This window comes from Mastigoproctus giganteus, chromosome 5, assembly GCF_048544385.1.
Source record: "Mastigoproctus giganteus isolate SK-2022 chromosome 5, ASM4854438v1, whole genome shotgun sequence".
NCBI classification, from domain to species: domain Eukaryota; kingdom Metazoa; phylum Arthropoda; class Arachnida; order Uropygi; family Thelyphonidae; genus Mastigoproctus; species Mastigoproctus giganteus.
Genome location: NC_143579.1, coordinates 67,866,827 through 67,888,973, shown reverse-complemented (window position 1 = coordinate 67,888,973; position 22,147 = coordinate 67,866,827). Strand labels below are relative to the sequence as shown.

Here is a 22,147-nt window from a genome sequence, read left to right as displayed (position 1 = left end):
GAGGAGAGGAGCGATTTAGCCCAACCAGATATTGAGATATTTGGAGGGACTGAGCAGTCTGTCTGAGTTTCTACTGAGCGTAGCCGTTGGGTAACTGAAGCATATGTAGGTGACTTAGCAGGTACTGCAAAATGTTTTTTAGCTTCTTGATAGGATACTTTCTGCTCTATCTTATATTTTTGAATATTCTTTTCTCTTTTCCATTGAGGGCTTTCCTTAGAGAAGGCAGAGTGGTTACCATGGCAGTTAGGACAAATTTGCACTTCAGTGTTACAGTTTGTGTGTGTATGCTCTTTTGAGCCGCAGTTAGCACAAGTGGCTACACTTCTGCAGACAGCTTGGGAATGACCAAATTTTTGGCACTTAAAGCACCGGACTGGATTTGGAATGTATGGTCTTACTTGGCATCGAAGATAACCAGCTTTAATAGAAGTAGGCAGATTTGGTGTTTTGAATGTTAGGATCACCGTGCGTGTGGGAACAGGTTCTCCATCTCTTTTAATCACAATTCTTTTGGCTTGTACTACGTTTTGATCTCTTAGTTCATGCACAAGTTCATCCTCTGATACGTTTAATAAATCCCACTCTGATATTACCCCTTTAGAGGAGTTTAAGGTGGCATGTGGGGTAACCTTCGTGGGAATTCCACCACGAAAATAGATATTTTCAATAGCCTCTCAGCATGTCGATGTTCGGTCATTTCGATCAATAAATCTCCGGATCTTAATCGCCGAACCATTTTTGGAGGGCCAGCCACATTTTCGAGACATTTCTGTATCAAAAATGGGGACAGCTTACTCAGTGGTTGGTCTGTGGAGGAGTGTAGTATTAGAAAGAGTGGTGTGATCTTATCCATTCCTTCTTTTTTTTGTCTCTTAGCATGGGATACATTTGTGTCGTCATGATCTGGATTATGTTTGTCCAGTTCTGAATCATAAGATCCACACGAGGACTGTTTATTTTTGTCCATCGTTGCTCCTTTTAGTCCTGGGAGAGTGGATTTCTTCTCCCAGACTTCCAGCCCCGCCACGTGGAGGCAGGAGCAGTGCCACCTAGTGGCCAAGCGGTTGGAGAGGTTAGTTTGTTAGTGCGAAAATTAATAAATATACTAGGAAAAGAAAGGTAATTTTCCTTTCTGGGTTCTCACTTAGGACCTATTAAGTACAGAACCACTTATAAAGAAATAAGGATGAGAAAAGCACTGGAAAGAAAATATAACGAAATCACTTAGAAAGAGCACTATATATCACTTAGGAAAATCGCTTGGACACTATCGCTTGGCACTCGGGGCCAGTCTTCGAAGTGGATAAAGACATCACAGCTAAACAACTGGAAGATGAGATCATCACAAGGAATCTGCAAATGCCTAATTCAGGCGAACAGGGGAGACTTGCGCAAAATATTACACAAAGTCAAGGACAGGCTCGAATCACAACTGGATTGAGGAGCTAGTCCCAGCCACCTGGCAAGTGTTGAAGAGCCAGAAAAGACTGTAAGTTGACTGGAGCAGTCATAGATTTCAAGAGCAAGTGGCCATACCTAAGTGCTATAAATGCTGCAGGTTCGGTCACACCTCCCATACATGCACCAAGGCCACACCTGTGCACACTGCTCTGCCAAAGGACATGAGTATAAAAACTGCCCCAACAAAGAGCTGTTTGTTATTTGGTTTTCAGGAGCATTAGCAACTAAGGCCATATTGTTCCAGGGATATGAGGTGGTCATTCCCTGAACTTTCTGCATCCTATGTATTTGGTAGTCATGGGCTCGAACCCCGGTCTAATCAAGAAGCATGTGCTATGCACTGCTGCTCCTGCCTACCTGGCTACGGAGGTGCCCCAACAAAGAGCAACAACCCATTTGTGCAAACTGCAAGTCCCTGAAGCTGGAGCACTCACATTTTATTAGATTGGGGCCACCAGGGGCACAGTCCCCTGGTGGACCCAAGAAATTGAAACATTAAGAAAGCAGGTCACAAAGGCAAGAAAACATTTCAAAGGGTGAGACGTATCTAGCTGGAGCCGGAAGTAAGACTGTTAAGGGAAAGATACAACATTGTTAGAAACAGCTACAAAAACCTGATAGGTAAAAGCAAGCGGAAGGCCTGGGAGCACCTGGTCAACACAGCTGGAAATGCCGATCCCCGGGGAGTAGTCTACAAAGTTGTTACTAGCAAACTCCCCCGAGGAGAAATCATAAATGCACTGAACCCCCACAGGGCACACTAGCCACCACCTGGGAAGTCTATAAATAACATACTCAACCAGATCTACCATGAATCAGTTGTCCCAACCTTACCGGAACAGGTACAGATATGTGGAGAAAATGAAGCATACAAAACACAGCAAACAGAGCAGCCCTTCACCATGGAGGAATTGCATACCGCTGCAGCCCTCATAAGGAATAGAAAATGTCCCGGCCCAGATCTTCTGGAGCCAGAAATTATAAAAAAGGTAGTACACACCACCCCGGAACTGCTCTTTAGATTATTATACAATGCATGCCTAAAAACAGGAACTTACCCAGTCGACTGGAAACTTGCAACCATGAAGCTCATACCAAAGAATCCTTCGAAGCCTCCAGAACAACTGGACTCTTATCAGCCAATTGCCCTGCTCCCAGTGGCAAGTAAGCTATTTGAAAGGCTGACAGGTAAAAGAATAACTCACCACTACGAAACAGCTGGACTAAGCATGCCAACACAATATAGATTCAAGCAAGGAACTCAAAGCCCTCAGTGGCCTTTTGAGGGCGGCAGCGGGGTTTGACAAAAAGTATTTCCTTGCCAACTCAGTCGATTTCGCTGGGGTGTTTGATGCCATTTGGTGGCTGAGCTTCCTAGCTAGACCGAGAAGGGCAAACACACCTATGAATTTGTACAAAGTTATGGAATCCTACTTAACCAACAAAGAAATCCAAGTAATAGCACAATATAATAAGTTGACCAGATCACTCTACAGGGGCTGCCCCCAGGGTTCAGTTCTAGGGCCACTGCTCTGGAATATGATCCTAGATGAATTCCTGGCCCTGGGGGAAGTAAACTCCCAGGCCTTTGCAAATGATCTAATACTGACAGTCGCTGCTGAAAGCCGAGCACAAATGGAAGTCCAAGCAATTAAACTCCTTCAAGATTGGGCCACTGTCCACTTCTTAAAAATATCAAACTACAAAAACTAAATCTATACTGTTGAAAGGCAGCCTAAACTTAAGAAGACCACCACAAATTAAAATCCATAGCCAGACAATCAAACTATTCACCGAACTGAAGCATCTAGGTATCATTCTAGGCAACAACCTGTCCTTCCACCCTCATCTCAAATACTTGAGAGAAAAAATAAGAAGATATGCCGGATTAATAACCAGAATAACAAGGAAGGACTGGGGACTCAAAAAACGCAAGCTAACACTGTGGTATAAAGCCTTCTTCACCCTGGCGATTACGTACACTTCCCCCGTGTGGTTCTATAGAGCCACAACAGTGGTTATCAAAAAGATCTTGGACACTATATAATGCTCAATTCACCTGGTCATCACCCGTGCCTGCCGTACTGTTAGTACGCATGCCCTCCAAGTCCTAGCGGGGGTCCTGCCCCTCGACCTAGAAGTTATATGCTGTGGAATGACGTACCACATGACCAAAGGATTACCCTACACTTGGGGGAAATACACCATAAATGTAGCAGAGAATAGAAGAGAAGAAAGGACCAGACTTGAGAATCATGTGTAGCAGGCATGGCAGGAAAGGTGGTCTGCTTTAACAAAAGGGGAAATTACCAGGAAGTTCCTGCCTACAGTCGGATTCGTGTATCTTAGAGCCCCTGTTAGTTCCACCCAGGTCTATTTACAACATTTCTCCTGATGGGCAATGGTGCCTTCAAGTTAACTTATTTTCGAATAACGGAAGACCCCTTACGCACATGTGGAGAGAGAGAGAGAGAAACATGGTCCTACATTATGTACAGCTGCAATCATTATGAGGACCTCTGTTGTCGACTTATGACGGAACTCACATATCTACCAGCAGAACTGGAGCATCACCTTCTAGACTCGAGGGAAGAGTTTCTGGCCTTCACGAAGTTTGTGCAAGAGGTGTTTTCTAGGCGGACACTTATTGCTATTCATCACAACTAAAGCCAGCAACTGAATGAAACAACTCAACCTAATTGAACAGAAACTTTAAAACGGAAAGATTGAGCTAACCACACTAAGGACCTTTTGCAACAGGACCAGGACTGGACACGGAACTGACGCAGTCCACTGCTCACCTGTCTCGAGATCCCTCTGCTGCAGAAGACACCAGTGATCAAAGTCAGACTTCACTCTACACATCTCCTGAACCTGACACCAGCAGTTGTGACCTCTGAGACAAACTCAACGGACATGACTATTCTGCAGCTTGCAGGGTACTTTTTTTTTTTCCATCTGGTGGGGCATGGGACTGCCTCACTGACCATCTGGGGTCACCTTCTCTATTGAATCCACCTTTGTCTTACTCTCCCCAGTCTTCAGTCTCCCCACTCTCTCTCTAACTTTGTGACTGCATCTAATGAAACCAAAATTTTCCAAATCCACATTCAAAAACTTAAGTCAACCATGCAACAATCCTATTACCATTCATTCATCAACAATCCTATTACCCTTTCAGCATAAAATATAGTAACTTTTTTTTTTTTTAGGTCCTAGCCACTGAAATCTCAGGAAATTAGGTGGCAGGGCCTGCCAGAATAAATATAACTATACTGGGTGTACTTGGTCTGCCTCCACGAGGCCAAGTGTGGGCAACGGTGGGTCCCATTAGGGGCCCAACAGCTAAAAGGCCAGATGAACAATGGTACAAAACATTACACATCGCAATATCCATACACTTTTAAATCTCTGGCCTTATAGTGTACTGTACCACACGACAATGTATACTACGCGGAGATGGGGGAAACCCTTGGTGCCGTTTGACCCAAAAACACTTTACGCCCATACTTATAACAATTAAAGCACCTTTGAACAGGGAAGTGCTTCTTGAATCTATGGCTGGTCCAGCCAGTATAGCTTCTCTGTTGTCATTTTAGTTGTTGTCATATCTTACCCCCTTTACCACTTTTAAATGAGGCTCGAGCTTTGTGATGACTGTATCTTTTACAGCCTCACTGCTCTTTAGGGTGGAGCCACTCTTGGCTTTTAATATTATTACATTAATTTCTTTTTCTTTAGGTTTTTCCTTTATTTTCTCATTTGTCTGTCTTAACTGATTATTCTAATTTTTGTTAGCCATCGCTACCTATGCATAACTGAGAGTATTTAGATTCTTGTAACTTTCCTTTTTTTTTCATCTACAGTATCATCTTCTGATTTCAGAACTCTGTTTTCAGTGTTGAGCTCTATGAGTCTCTGTTCTAATATTGGCAGTGAGCTGGATGATTTTGTAATAACTGAGAGGAAAGTGGAGGAGAGATTGTTGAGGATAAACATAAAAAAGGCACCTGGGGTGGATGGGATCTATCCAGTTATATTAAAGGAGGCAGCAAAGGAAGTATGCAAACCCCTAGCCATAATTATGAGAGCTTCTTTGGACTCAGGGGAGGTACCCATAGACTGGAGATGTGCAAATGTAACCCCAATTCACAAAGGAGGATCAAAGGCTGACACAAGTAATTATAGACCTGTTAGTTTAACTTCTGTTCCAGGTAAATTAATGGAGGCACTGGTTAAAGAAGCACTGCAGGATCATCTAGACAAGAATTCAGTTATAGCTCAGACGCAGCATGGTTTTGTTAAGGGCAGGTCTTGCCTGACCAATTTGATTGGATACTATGATGTAGTCACAAAAGAACTGGATGCAGGGAATAACTTTGATATTATATATTTGGATCTTAGAAAGGCTTTTGATACTGTTGCACATGGAAGACTGCTGCACAAATTGGAGCAGTGTGGCATTGGAGGCAAATTGCTGCTATGGATAAGGGGATGGTTGAGTGGCAGAAGACAGAGAGTGGTAATCAATGGACACTGCTCAACGTGGACTAATGTTATTAGTGGAGTTCCTCAAGGTTCAGTGTTGGGTCCGTTGTTGTTTTCGGTGTTTATGAATGATATTGATGATGGGATATCAAGTTTAATGTCCAAGTTTGCAGATGATACAAAGGTTGGCAGGGTCGTTAAGGACAATACTGACGCTATGCTGCTGCAACAGGATCTGGAAAGGTTGAACAGATGGGCTGAGAGGTGGCAAATGAGGTTTAACATCGACAAATGTAAAGTGCTGCATATGGGAAACAGTAACCCCAGAGCAACGTATCAACTCTGCGGAACTACACTGACAGTGGTGGAGAATGAAAAGGACCTGGGGGTAATTGTGCAGGCAGATATGAAGTTCTCTGAGCAGTGCAGACGAGCTGCAAGAGTAGCTCATGGTGTCTTGTCAATGATATACAGGAATTTTTCTAGCAGGGATAAGGAGGTGATTATTCCCTTGTATAAGGCAATGGTAAGGCCACACCTTGAGTACTGTATACAGGTCTGGAGGCCTCATTTCAAGAAGGATGTAGAGCTGCTGGAACGGGTACAGAGAAGGGCAACAAGATTAGTAAATGGAACAAAGGGTTGCTCTTACAAAGAAAGGCTTAAGTTTTGCAAATTACAGAGTTTGGAGACTAGGCACCGGCGAGGTGATCTGATAGAGGTGTATAAGGCTTTGAATGGTTTGAGCATGCTCAATGCCAATGGGATTCTTCATCTTTCTCAGAATAATCACCTCAGAGGGCATAAATTCAAATTGAGGAAGGACGGATGTCGGATAGATGTGCGGAAATTTGCCTTTGGCCAGCGGGTGGTTGGTTGGTGGAACCGACTTCCATCACTTGTTGTTGAAGTTGATAGCCTAAACAAATTTAAAGCTCAACTGGACAGGTATTTCGAACGAACGGAGGGGTGAAATGGGAGTGGGTTTTTTTTTTTTTTTTTTTTTTTTTGGCTGATGCTGAATAAGCTTGCTTTCTTGTATCATATGCCTCTGCTAATGCTAATGCTAATATAGACCAACAGTTCACAATCTGCAACCTTATGGCAGATGTGATTCAGTTGGTCTGCTTATGCATGAAATATTCCAGGTATAACTTGACTTCTTTTATTTGCTTGTTAGGGTCTTCTATTTTATTGAGAGTACCAAGTTTTCTTTCTTACTCTGTTTTTGTCATTTCTGGTTCTGTGCCATTTTTGTCCTTATTTTCTGGCTGATTTTTCACCTTCCTGGCCTATTTTGTACTAAGAGGGCCTGTGGGGCAAGTTTCTAAATCATCTTTATTAATTTCTTCATTGTTGGGGGTTCTCTCTCCGAGTACTCTTACCACAAACTCAGGGGGTCTTCTAAATCAATGTCATGATCAATGTTTACAGATTTTTGGCTTTTTCGAGTAACTTCGGGTCTCTACTTGTCATCATATTATTATATTGCCACTGAAATCTCAGGAAATTAGGTAACTGTTTTTTCTGTTACTGTTGTTTTCTGTTACAGTTACTGTTGAGTAACTGTTTTTTCACATATGAAAAAACAGTTACTCAAGTCTTGGGGAATATTTTGATATATTAGTTATGTCTGTGGACCTATTCAAATCCAAGTTATTTGACTTTTTCGTTTGGGTGGGAAAATCGTTTTTTTGGTCGGTTTAAGGTCATTAACAAAGAAAAGTCCTTCAAATGTTAAGTCTAAGCCTAGTTTCAATTTATATTCACATTCCCTGCCATTAATAATGCACTTACAACAATTTTTTTGTCAATGAATGATTACTGTTTTTCAACTTATGAACAATCAAAGTAATGACAGTGAAAGCAACATTCTTACCAGGAGATTATCGTATCGACCGTATTGCTCCAAAATTTGTTCAAAAGTTGAAAAAAACTACAAAACTAATTAATAAAAGTACTCTCACCTGGTTTATTTTACTTCTGTTCATATGCTCCTTTCTTTAAAACGATGAAATTCATGATGAAAACCACTATATAAATCCAAAGACTACAGCAAATGCATTCCACCAGACTCCGTCGTTTACCAATCAAGCGGATCGTAGCTTCACATGTCCACTCACTACTGACCCCTTTTTTATGAACAATAAGAAGTGTTTTCTGAAATAGATGTTCCATGTATACATGATATGCATACTACCTCCTTGTGGCTGACAGATACAAGTGTTGAGCCCAGACATATTTAGACATGCAAGTCATGAAGCTATATAAACCTTCAAAGTGTTTTTTCCGCATGCAGTTGTTTTCTGACACAGATTTGCTAACTAGTATTGGCGTCTAACATTATTTTTATATTCTGTGAAATTGACAATGGCAGCTAGTGGTTTTATTAACAATCCAAATATATTTTGTTACACTTGCAGTAACTCATGTTGTAGCAAAAAAGGCAAGATATAACATCATTTGTGAAAAATGTATATGTCACATATTTTGAAATTAAATTAGGTAACCAAGATAAAAGTTGCCCCTCCATAAAGTGTGCCGTACATGTGTGGATGGCATATCACTGTGGAAATGTGGAAAAAAAAAAAAAAAAAAAAAAAAAAGTTATGGAATTTATCTTTCTCATGGTGTTGAGGTAACCTTGCAATCGTATTAATCACTGCTACTTTTGTTTTGTAAATGTAGCAGGTTATAACATGACAAACAAGCCGAGTACTGTGTACCCTGCAACGTTACTTCAGCTGTAAGCCCAGTACCCCATGTACCAGAATAACTGGTACCACTTCCACCAGTTGTTCTTGAAAAAATGAAATCAGATCCTGAATCTGACAATTGTAATCTAGAGGATACAAACTATCGAAATGAAGAAATTCAAAACACTGGATCACAGCTGTTTACACAACGTGAACTTGACGATGTTGTGAGAGATTTAAATCTATCCAAGGAGTAGAATTTGAAGAATCTTTTAGGCTCAAGACAGAAATCCAAGAATCTGCCGGACTCTGGGAAGTCTTTTTATGGTATAGGCATTGTGAAAAATAATTGGTTCCCCATTTTTAAGAAGGCTTAATGATATTGCACATTCCTGCACAATTCCAGCAGTTATAAACTTTTTTGGAATTTTCTATTGGCCAACAGAGTGGAGGCTATTTATTGACTAATTGAAGAAAAGCCACAAAGGATTTCTACTTCATAATAGAAACAAGTATACATCCATTCCTGTAGCCCAAAATTAAAAGGGAACTATGAAAATGTTAAGCTTCTTTTGGAAAAAAATTCAATACAAGGATCACGGTTGAGTAATGTGTTTGTTTGTTTATTTGGTTTTTAGGAGCATTAGCAACTAAGGCCATATTGCTCCGGGGATATGCAGTGGTCAATCCCTGACCTTTCCGCATCCTCCATATTTGGTGGTCACGGGCTCAAACTCTGGTCTAATCAAGAAGCGTTGCTACGCACTGCTGCTCCTGCCCACCTGGATACGGAGGCGGCCGTGAGTAATGTGTGTGGAGATTTTGAAGTTACTGGTCTCCTACTCTGCCAACAACTTGGTTACACAAAAATACTTTGCCTTCTGTGTGAGTGCAGTAGTCAAGCAAGAGGTGAACATTGGGAAAGGAAAGTGGGGCCACCCCACTTTCCTTTCCCAATGTTCTAGTACATCAAAACAAAGTACTGTTATTTCCTCTGCATATAAAGCTAGGTTTAATGAAACAGTTCATCTAAGCCCTGAACAAAGAAGAAAGTTGTTTCAAGTTTTTACACTAAATTCCCATCACTTTTTCACATATTTTTTGATTTTTTTCACATATGAAAAAACAGTTGGAGCAGGAATTTTTGTTGAACTTCAAATCTGCAAGTTGCTGCTAGACTTTGCATTTGAAGAATCCATCAACCAAACTGGAAGAGAAGCTTCACCATCTTTAAAAAAAGTAGTACACATTTTTTTGAGAAACAAACACCCAGATTATCAGCTGATTGTGAGTAACATTCTGGAGAATTTCAGAAAACTAGGCTGCAATATGAGTGTTAAGGTACAGTTGTACTCTAATCAACTATTTTCCAGAAACTTTAGCTAGTTAAGTGAAGAGAAGGGGGAAAAATTCCATCAGGTGCTATGAAAGAAATGAGAGAAAGAGAAAAAAAAAAAAATTACCACTGAAACCAGCAGCCTGAGGAAGTCAAAAAAGCACACTTTAACTGAGTCTAGTATATAAGAAATCCAGTTTGCAGCCATCTATGCTTTACAGGAGGATGATATTTCTGTTTTTACATATTTTTAGCAGTAGTTTTATATAAAAATAATCTATTTGTAAAATCTGTAAAAATACAACTAAAAGTTGTTAATATTCATAGCTCTGAGTGAAAGTTAAAATGATCTGAAAGGTTCATGTTTTTCCTGTGGGAACTTTTCTTTAATAAGGAGGCTTTTTTTTTTTTTTTTTTGATGATTCTCATAAATACAGTTTTTTCCAGGTGCTCACTAAAATTTCAGACTTGATAACAGTTACTGAAACAATGTCATCAGTTAATAAATAAGTTCAGCATACTGGATGTATCTGGTAAAAATTAATTCCTCCTTTTAAGTTTTAATAAACTATTTAACTCAAGATTCTTAACATGCAGTACAATGTTATTTTATTTTTTCTAATCACACAATTAAGTGACTGATGAAAACTGGCACTTCAAGTGCTAAAAAACATTATTGTGAGTGGTGTCAAAGCCATTTTTCTTACATAGTGTTCAGCAAATAAGTTTTCTAAGTGCACTGATCTCATATTGTGGTTGCACCTTTTCCGCAAGTTGTCATGGTATTGCACCATTCTAAATAAAACACACTGTTCCAGTGAATAAGTGCATTGCTTTTTTACTTAAAGCATTTGCTACTGCCTAGAATTGAGTTTCGTCTTTGGAGTCTCATCGGTGAGCATGTAGGCAATGTGTCAACTTAGCAACCCAGTAGACAAAAAGTATCCACAATATATGAGATGCGGTCAAGGCAATTTGTGGTGAAGGTGTCCCCACAATATGAGATCAGTGCACTAAGTAGCAAAATTAGTGCACTGATCTCATATTGTAGTAGCACTAAGTAGCAAACTTGGTGCTATTACATAAGAAAAATGGCTTTGGCCACCAAAGTCACTTACAGTAATGTTTTTAGCACTTGCGGCAGCAGCTTTCACATTCACTTAATTTACTTAATTTTATTTTTGTGCACCCTCTCACATCTCATATGTGAGAGGATGCACAAAACTTCTTGTCACTGGGTTGCTAAGGTGCCTTCCAGCTCACAATAAGACTCCAAACAAAGTTTAAACTTGGGTTTGGGTGGGCATGTCAGCCCAGAGATGATTTGAGGTTGTGAATTTGCTGGTTTGTAGTAGCCTCTTCTATTTTACTTGGGTGGATCACGTCTGTCAACTACTCAAGTGAAACAGAAGAGGTGGATGATACCAACCTTTCCGTTTTGCTTTCGTGCAGTGTCTATCAGAGCCTTTTTTCAAGGTTTGCAATTATTTTTATCCAGAAACTAAAACTTGAGTCTAGGCAGTGGCAAACACTTTAAAAAAAGCAGCAATATATTCTCCACTTGAGCAGCACATTTTATTTAGTGTAGTGCAATACCAAGGTAACTCATGGCAAAGGTGCCACAACAATATGAGATCAGTATACCAAGTAGAAAACTTAGTTTGCTCAATGCTACATAAGAAAAACAGCTTTTACCACCACTTACAATAATTATACAATTTATTTAAAATTATGCTTTTTCAACTTTCATATTAAAAAAAAAATTACATTTAAGCTGCACTCCATTTGAAAAATAAAGTTATTAAAATTGTTTGCTCATTTATTTTTATAAAGTAATATACAGTTTTATCTTAATTAAACTGGAGGATGAAAATGCTAAATAACTTACTTTGTCACAAGTTGCACATTTAAATCGTTTTATACCATCATGAATCATCATATGAACATCCAAGGATTTTTTAGTTTTGAACAATTTTTGACACGTGGGACAGGGAAATGTGGGCTCTCCATGCACTGCATGATGCTCCAAAAGAAGGTCTTTTCGATGAAATTTCTTTCCACAAACATCACAAGAAAATTTCTTTTCTCCATGAAGATTCCTAAAAATTATAAAGAACAAATTACATTATGCCTGTGACTGCATTATAATGTAGAGACTGTCACTGAATTGTTTATTAGAACTTCCTTAAATAAACTAAACTTATAAAATTTAATTACAGAAGAGAGACAAATGGGATCATACATAATTTTTTATTTTTCCCAGTCCCTATTTGTTAAAAATAGTTCTAGGACTGTGACAGACAAAAGCAATCCCAATAAAAGTAATTTGTCTTTTTTTTTTACTTCACATTTGTAGAAACAGTTTTAGTTGTTTAGTGCTTTATTTTCCCTTCCTTGACCACATTATCATACATTAATTTTGTGCCACTGGTAAATAGGATGAACTATGCCTATGAACAATTATCAACTACTATGTGGTTGTCAGTGCTGGATGCTTGAAAATGAGAGTGAGAGAGAGAGAGAGAGAATTGAACATTGAAAGAGAAGTTTGGTTATGAAAGGTATAAGTTAATTTATTTACAAGGGTGCTAGACTGTTTAGTTTGAGTGAGAAGGAAATCATATTGTTTAATAGTGTATTGTTTGGTAATAAATGCGAAAGCACAGAAAAGTTTACATGATTTATTGCAAGTTTATAATTAAAAGAGTTAGCAGTTTAAAAAAATAATAATTTATGCACTGTTTTCATCACTCTTACAGTTGTTATAAGGTGCATCACTGAACACCGGAAATCTATGCTGGATCATTTTATGCTTATATTAGGGAAGTCAAAAGCAGCTTTGGAAGTTTGTGCTCTGTTCATTTTAAAAAAGTTTCAAACCATTTGTTTTGATGTAAACTTTATATAGTGTATAATTTAGACTATGCCGATGTGGGATCCTTCTTCTTACTCATACTAAATTGAAACTGAGGAGCATGGTTGCAGGTAAGTGTGCATTAATTTGCCTTCAGCCAGCTGGTAGTCAATTGTTGTAGAGGTGAGTAGTTTGAATAAATTCAAGGCAGAATTAGACAAACTGATAGAAGGGATGGACAGGTGATTCGGGAACCATCAGCTCTTTTTTTTTTTTTTTTTTGGCTGATGTATAAACTCACTTTCTTGCATCATTTGCAACTACTAATACTAACACTGAGCATGAAACACAGAACTAATTTAATTAGTTCTGTTTTTCATGCTCAAGGTGTTCATAAAAAATTTAGGAACAGATATGTTGAACAGTAAATTTAATTAATAATGGTTGTGATAATGATAATTGATAATGATAATAGTTCACAGGAGTAGTAATGTGGTATGGTTTGGTTTTTCATTGGCACATTAGCAACTACGGCTATAATGCATCAGGTCATGTAAAAGATAGCTGTTAAAAAATTTCAGTGACCTAACAAATTAGGTTCACTATTTAACCATCTCGAAGAAAATCGTCCCGTGGAAGACGCCTGGAACCCAATGGCCTCCGATAATCAAGGCACTAAACCCTGAAGTTATTTGTTATTTTGGTATTTTTATAGGAGCATTAGCAACTAAGGCCATATTGCTCCGAGAATATGTGGTGGTCATTCCCTGACCTTTCCACATCCTCCGTATTTGGTGGTCACGGGCTCGAAACCCGGTCTAATCAAGAAGCGTGTGCTTCGCACTGCCGCTCCTGCCCAACTGGCTATGGAGGTGCCTAAACCCTGAAGTGGACCTAAAGTCCACTTCAGGGTTTAGGCACCTCCAGGGTTTAGGAATCAATGAGAAATGACTCTATAAACAACACTGATGCAAACATCACATGGATGGGAAATGAAACAAGAAAGACCCCACAAACGCCGAAAAGCAAACCTGGACCTTTTGACTGTAAAGACTGCAGAACGGATGGGAACCACCCCATGAACGATCACGCTTCGGTCCGATCGCTCCCGGGAATGGACTAGGACCACCAACAGCTCCGCTGCCAAATGCTATATGGCGAGCTGAATGGGGTACCCTTACCCTATTTACCTTAAATTACCTATCCCTGGCAGGAGGGAGAGGAGACATGCTCTGTTTCCTCCCTCCCCTGCTGACCCATCTCTTCGCCTGGTGAGGCATGGGCCTGCTTCACTGACCACCTGGGGTCACCTTCTCTATTGTCCCCATGCTTCTGCCTTTCACTTCAGCCTCTTCCCCCAATCTACCTGTATACCTTATCCATGGCAGGGGGGGAGAGAACTCTTCTTCGTCTCCCCCACCCGCCATCCAAACTTCCCTCTGGTGTGGCATGGGCATGCCATACTGCCTAGCAGAGGTCATTTCCTCTATTGACCCCTTACTTCTACTTACTTCTACTTCTATCCCCCAGTCTTCAGCCTCCCCTCCCTCCCACTTTTATCTTTCATCTAACATATAGCCCACATGTCTAAATTTAATAACAACAAAATTCTGCCCGACCTATTAGGCCTTTTAACACATCTCTCTAGCGTTCAACCCCAACCAGTGACTTGCTAATAGCAATCTTATTAAGAATTAACAGCAAACGCATATATATATTTTTTTTCTTTTTTTTTTAAGGCCCTAGCCACTGAAATCCCAGGAAACTAGGTGGCAGGATCTGCCGGAGCAACTTGTCATGATTCTGGACACACCCGGCTAGCCTCCACATGGCAAGGTATGGGCAACATCAGGCCCCACTAGGGGCCTGGTGGCCAATAAGCCGGACAAATAATGGGCACAACACATCACACTGCACAGACATGGCCCACACACTTTCAAATCTCTGGCTTGACAGTGTACTGTCCTCGATACAGCGAACACACGCAGAGATGGGAGAAATCCCAGTTGCCGTCTGACATGAACATACCTTATACCTATGTAACCATCTAGGGACATTTCCACATCTGGCTGTTTCCCAGAACCCCCACCCCAAGTGACAGAGCCCAAAATCTTCACTGAAGAACAATTCAGCTCCAAATTCAAACAGAGACTTGATGAAGGTGGCCCCTTGCTCACCTCCACGAGCTCTTTCACGCAGGACCTCATAAACTCTGATTATCCATAAAAGTTCGATAATCTGAAATTCGCAAAGATGGATGGGAAATTGAAAAAACCCACAGATGCCGCGCATCAGAGCCAAAATGACGACCCCATTGTCATAGACCAACAACAGGAGATATCAGCACCACATTCGGGGCCCCGCTAACAGGAAAACGCAAGTATAGAAAGCCAACACCTAATCCGGAGCGGGAGATACGCTCCCAAACTGAATCAAAATACATAAAAGAAAACTAAAAGGACACCAGCGAGGAGAAGCCACCAGAGGCTCCCCTGGATCTCTCCTTGCCAGGAGGTACAGTTCACGAGAAGTCTCTGTTCCTCAAGGCTGCCTTGGAAACATTATTTAAGGAGCAATCTAACAGGGTAACCACAGGGCTAAGGGCACAAATCATGAACCTGTGGAACAAGCTGGACACTCTCTTGATGGAAACTTACCTCGAGAGTGAGAGAGCCAATGCAAAGCTCCAGGCATACATGGAATGTGGGGCAAACCTGATGCAACAGCGTGCACCCACATATTCCCAAGCGCTGAGGACCACAATGACAACGGAGCGACCACCAACCCTCACTGCTCCCAGCAAAAAGAAAGTACCACTACTACCAAAACCCAACCTGGTCATACTGAAGCCAACAAACACCGGGACTCTTCACACGAGTGAAGAAGTAAAGAAGACTGTAATTACTAACCTTAGCGATGAATTCAAACATACCAGAATAAAATCGATAAGGAAGACCTGCAACGTCGGCATCATCATCGAGACAGAGACACAGGAGGAGGCGAACAAAATTATAGCAAACCCAAAAGTGCTATCCCTGGGCCTACAAGCAGAAACTCCCAAGAAAAAAGGACTAAGCATTGTAATCTTTAACACAGGAAATGACCTATCCCCAACACAACTGCAAGATGAGATATATCACAAAAACCTGCAGCAAGCATTCCCGGATACGGACCCATCGAATCTGATAACACCCAGATATCAGACAAAACCCAGAAATAATAACTCCACTAACTGGGTGGTAGAACTAGCTCCCAGATCGTGGAAAGTACTAACACAGCAGGCAAGAATCTACATCAATTGGGGCAGCCATCGCTTCAGAGAGCACGTGGCTGTTCCAAAGTGTTTTAGGTGCTGCTGATTTGGCCACACTACACACACATGTACCCAACCACAAACTTCTCCAACCTGTGGGCACTGTGCAGAAGTAGGCCACAATTACAACTCCTGCCCAAACAAAACCACTCCACCAGTGTGTGCAAACTGCAAAGCCCTAAAGTTACCAGCAGACCATTCTGTCAGAGACAGTAACTGTCCCGTGTACTTAAAAGCCAGAAGCACTCAACAACAACAAAGAACAGATTATGGGAACTCTTTATAAATATAAAGATTCTAACACAGTGAAATTTGCACAGCATAACGCACAACGGGCAATTGCAGTCACTGTGCAACTAAAGAAAAAGGTAGACGAGGATAACTAACATCCTCTTGACATCCTCTTCCTCCAGGAACCCTACACGCACAAGAAAGAGGTGAGAGGATACCCACCCACATACAAAATTGTACAACATAACGGCTGACTGCAACCCTGACCTCTCTGTTGTCCTTTAGTTGTTGTCATATCTTACCCTACCCCTTTATCACATTGCAAAAGTGGATTACTAAAATAACCCACTTTTGCAACGGATGGGCTGCCTGTGCCCAGATCATCTCTCCATTGGGAGAATTTTATGCCATATCGCTATACTGCCAACCCGGCAAAGATATTCTCCCCGCAACCCAATACCTGCAAAATGTCCTCCACAAGCTCCCTAATGCTAAAATAATCATATGTGCAGATGCAAACTGCAGGTCACCAGCCTGGCACTGTACAACTCCCGACCAACGAGAAACTGCCAATGGACAGCGCCTGGAAGAATTCCTGACCAACAGCAGCTTCACAGTATTGAATCAGCCAAATAATCTACCGACCTTCTCAAGCACTCTTTGGGAGGCAACAATAGACATAAGCCTAGCCACTCGTTCCAAAGCAGGATACATATCCTCATGGAAGGTCAGAGAGGACTGGACAACCTCTGACCATAGAGTAATTACTTTCCAGATGCACCGTGCCCTCAACAGACCACCCACACCCAGAACAATCCTCAACAGATTTGCTATAGCCAAGGCAAACTGGGAACAATTTCGGGAGGCACTGACATACTCTGTTGAAGCATTCGACAGCACAAACCTCACCCCGGACCAGCACCAGCGTGCTATAGTAAGTCTAATCACAGAGGCTTCAAACATAGCTATAAAAAGAAAGAAACCATCCGCAGGTTCAGTCCCATGGTGGTGCCCTGAGCTTCAGAGACTCCCGGAATGAAGTAAATACACGCTGTAAAAGCTTCCAGCGAGCGAGAAGATCCTGGCTGGTAGCAGAGCTTCAGAGACTACGGAATGAAGTAAATACACGCTGTAAAAGCTTCCAGCGAGTGAGAAGATCCTAGCTGGCGGCAGAGGTAGAAGTTCTCAGACAACAATACCGTGAGGTCAGAAACAAATACACAGCCCTGATAAGAACCCGGAAAAAATGTTCATGGGAGACACTAGTCTTAAGAACAGGAAATAAGGACCCCTGGGGGGTTGTATACAAAGTGGCAACTAATAAATTACCAAAAGGAGAAGTAATATCTTCGACGCCACTATACCACATCCTGACACTAATCTATAGACAATATCCTGAATACCACCTTCCAGAAACTCCCCTCAGACCACACTCCTGAGCAACTTCAGCTCTGTGAGGAAAATACTAATTACTGTCCAGCACATCGGGAGGACCCGTTCACACTTGAAGATCTCCATCTGGCGACAGCAAAAATAAGAAATAAGCGAACACCCGGCGAAGACTACCTGGAGCCAGAAATTGTAAAAAAGGCCGTGGAATATATCCCACAACTATATTAAACTTATATAATCACTGCCTATCTGCAGGATATTTTCCCATGATTGGAGAGCAGCACGAATTAGACTAATACTGAAGAACCCGAAGAAACCACAGGAACTCCTGGAGTCATACAGACCCATAGCCCTACTGCCAGTACTAAGTAAATTGTATGAACACCTTCAACAAACAGGATACAAGCTCACTACCAAGAAGCAGGCCTCCCCTCTCCCAAGCAATTTGGCTTTCAATGAGGATGTTCCACCATGGATGCCCTGGAACGTATAATAAATGCAGCTATACACAGCAATAGTAAATACTTCCTTATTATCTCCATCGACTTTGCCAGGGCATTTGACTCACTTTGGTGGGCAAGTGTCCTCGGCAGACTCTGGGAGGCAAACATTCCCAGCAACTTATACCAATGCATTAAAACCTATCTTTCGAACAGAAGGATCTCAGTATCTACACCCTATAGCCAACTCACCCGGCTGGTGTTCTGGGGTTCCCCACAGGGATCAGTCCTGGAGCCTCTCCTCTGGAACCTGGTGTTGGACGGCTTCCTCAACCAGGATCTAAATGGAGCAGATGCTCAAGACTTCACAGATGACCTGGTCCTGATGCTGGAGGCGGACAATCGTGCACAACTTGAGGCTATTGCAAATCGGGCCATAGACACCCTCCAAGAATGGTCAAAAAATAATCACTTAAGAATATCACCTTATACGACATCCTCAATACTTTTAAAAGGCTCCCTTGATATCAGAAGGCCACCTCAGATAAAAATAGAAGGAAAAACCATAAAACTGACCATGGAATTAAAATACCTAGGAATCATCCTTGACAAAAATCTGTCATTCATCCCACACCTCGTATATCTACAAAAAAAAGATCAAAAACTACTCAGCCCTCATAGCAAGAGTCTCGTGAAAGGATTGGGGCTTAAGGAAAAGAATCCTGGACCCTCTTTTACAAGGCTTTCTTCATCCCAGCCATCAGCTATGCAGCAGGGATCTGGTTTAAAAAAGCAACCACCGCAGTCAATAAAAGAAAGCTAGAAACGATACAGCGCAGAATCTTACTCACCATCTCCAGAGCATGCTACACGGTCAGCTCACACGCACTGCAGGCCCTTGTGGGGCTCCTACCCTTGGACCTGGAGATTGTCTGCTGTGGCATGCTATATCAATTATCAAGAGGGAACAGTGTAACTTGCATTGGCTTCACCACAGACCCGACCAACAACAGCAACGCAGAAAAGAAACGACTAACCAAATATCTTCAACAAACCTGGCAGTCTCGATGGGCGGACTCAACTAAAGGTGAGATAACCCAGAAGTTCATCCACATTATCCAAGTGTATCCCAAACAGCCAAACTGGTTCTCACAAGGGCTCTACTTCTAACCACCTTTCTTCTAACAGGGCACAGCTCTTTTAATGCCAACCTATCAACTTTCGGCATGAGGGATTCCCCATTATGCCACTGCAGAGAAAACCAAACATGCTCACACCTAATGCACAATTATCCCCTCCTTGAGGACATTAGATGTCATTTCATCACAAAGATATGCTTTAACCCGAAGGAACGGGAGCACCTTATATTACACGAGGAGGAGCACTACAAGGTCCTCTCGTGCTTTGCACATGAGCTGTTTACCCAGCTAAGGACAATGATCCAACCACCTCAGGCCTGATGCAGGACCTGATTGCTGACTACAACTACAACTCACCGGACGGGACTCTGATCTCATGAGTGCCATTACCCTGTCAACTGAACCAGAAAGATCAGAGTACCACGATATCGGACGGGACTTTGCTCCCACGAACGTCACTATCAAACACGGACACCCTGTCAACTGGACTGACAGCGCATGTAATTTACCCAACAAACTACCCTAGGATGTGACAATCACCATATGCAGGAGTGACAACACTGCATCGGCACCCAGAACAGAACAAACAGTGGAAGTGACCCCATACCAAGAATGACCACCCAAAATGGAAACAGAAGGACCATGACCACGACAAAACTGGATGAGACCTTGATCCCATGACCAACGCCGGCATTCAACCGATCTGTGAACAAGTCAGTAGAGACCTTGTCCCTAGATGTACCTCCTGGTGGGGCCAGTGTCATGATGCTGCTCTGAACCTGCTGACCTAGCCACTATGCAGCCACGCTGCATACACGCCATATTGGCGACCTGTGCTGGCTCCCTTGTCCAGCCCTTTCTACCCCCACCCCAGTAGTGGGGGGAGGAGATGGTCAACTGTTTCCTCCCCTCCACCCTGTTCTTCCTTCTGGCAGGGCATGGGCATGCCCTACTGACACCAAATTGAGACCTCCTACTCTATTGGCCTCATCCTTCCTCCTTTAACCCCCCAGTCTTCAGTTTCCCCCCTCTATCTTTACACAAGCGAATCCCCCCCCCCACAAATTCAATGAATCCAAATTAACTTACGCCCATATTTCAGTCTTTCTTATTCAAGCGACATCACCCTATGCAATTGAGAGATATCACACATATATATCTATACATGTATGTGTAATTTTTTTTTTTTTTTTTTTTTTTAAGGTCCTAGCCACTGAAATCTCAGGAAATTAGGTGGCAGGACCTGCCAGAGTGAAATAAAGACTATCGGGTACCTGGGGCAATGTTGGGCCTCAGCAGAGGTCCTATGGCTAAATGGCCAGAGGAACAACGGTAAAAAACACCACACTTCCATAATCCATACACTTTTAAATCTCTGGCCTTCCCAGTGAACTGGTACACCCACAATAAAAGCAACGTCGAGATGGGGAAACCCCTGGTGCCGTTAGACACTGAAAACACTTACACTATGTAACCATCTCCCCGACGAAAACCTGCTCCATGCTTCTGAGAGGGACCCCTCATCCTAAACAGGCCACAACAAATAAAAATTCAAGGCTCAACCATCAAACTAAAAACAGAACAAGTATCTGGGAATACTTTTAGACAAGAACTTATCCTTCCACCTGTATCTCTGTTACATACATCAGAAAATAAAGAACTACTCAGCCCTGGTTGCAAGGGTCACTTGAAGAGACTGGGGCCTCAAAAAGAGAACCCTGGTGCTCTTTTACAAAGCTATCCTTATCCTGGCCATTACTTGTGAGCCTGCTGTATGGTAACATAAGGCTTCCATTGTGGTCAATCAGAGGAAACTGGAGTCTATACAGAGATCCATATTACTTACCATCACACGGGCCTGTTGCATCATTAGTACTCATGCACTACAGACCATAGCTGGCATCCTTCCCCCTCGACCTGGAGATCATGAGATGTGGCATCCTCTATCAACTCTCCAAAGGAAGGCCAGCATCCTTCCAGGAAATTACATCAGATCCTGCCAACAACCAGAACATGGAGAAAAGGTGACTTAGCACCTACCTGCAACAGACCTGGCAACAACGATGGAGTACCTCTACTAAGGGAGAAATTACACAATGCTTTATTGTGCAGATACAGCACATTTACCCAAACCACCAACCTGTTTCTCCCCTGATCTCCTGACAACCTACCTTTTGAGGGAACACCATGCAATTAACTCAAAGCTGTAGTCTTTCGGAATCACGGACAACCCCAACTGTCACAGTGGACATCCGGACACCTGGGACCACCTGATTTTCAAGTGTGAGTTATATGAAGACATGCACTACCAGCTTCTCACACAGATCCATTATTCTCCCAGAAACCAGGAGCACTACCTCCTGGATGATGAGGAACACTACAAGGCATTTTCATGCTTTGCAAGAGACATCTTCGCTAGGTGCAGAACTTACCCTGCTCCATAATGCATAATACTCAACACAAGCATGACACCGTGGAAGTGACCATCAACCCAGGGATACCTCTCTCGTGAATATCCTGCACAGAGCTGACAACCTCACCTTGACTGTACACCAAGTCTAACCAGAATTACTCTACAAGAGTCGTTTACATGGATCATAGACTTGACCAGACTGGACAATCTACTTAAATGAGACCATTGGCCCTGGACAGGAACTTGACCAACAACCTGCAGCCTTGCTGCCTGGACAACCTAAGTGTGACCCCTCTCAGGAATGACACCACCAGACTATTTCTCGCTGGACTAAAACTCCAGCCGATCGACAAGATATCTACTGCAGCCCTGCTGCCAACA

The 22,147-nt window shown here is 42.1% G+C and overlaps 1 protein-coding gene across 1 annotated transcript in view; it reads right to left on the bottom strand.

Moving 5' to 3' along the window:
• LOC150085465 (uncharacterized) overlaps positions 1–22,147 on the bottom strand; it is a 515,305-nt gene that overhangs the window by 115,578 nt on the left and 377,580 nt on the right. The window contains exon 12 of the mRNA XM_090374573.1: positions 11,873–12,083. Within this exon, the coding sequence (XP_090230699.1) occupies positions 11,873–12,083 (211 nt within the window). The remainder of the gene's footprint in view (positions 1–11,872; positions 12,084–22,147) is intronic.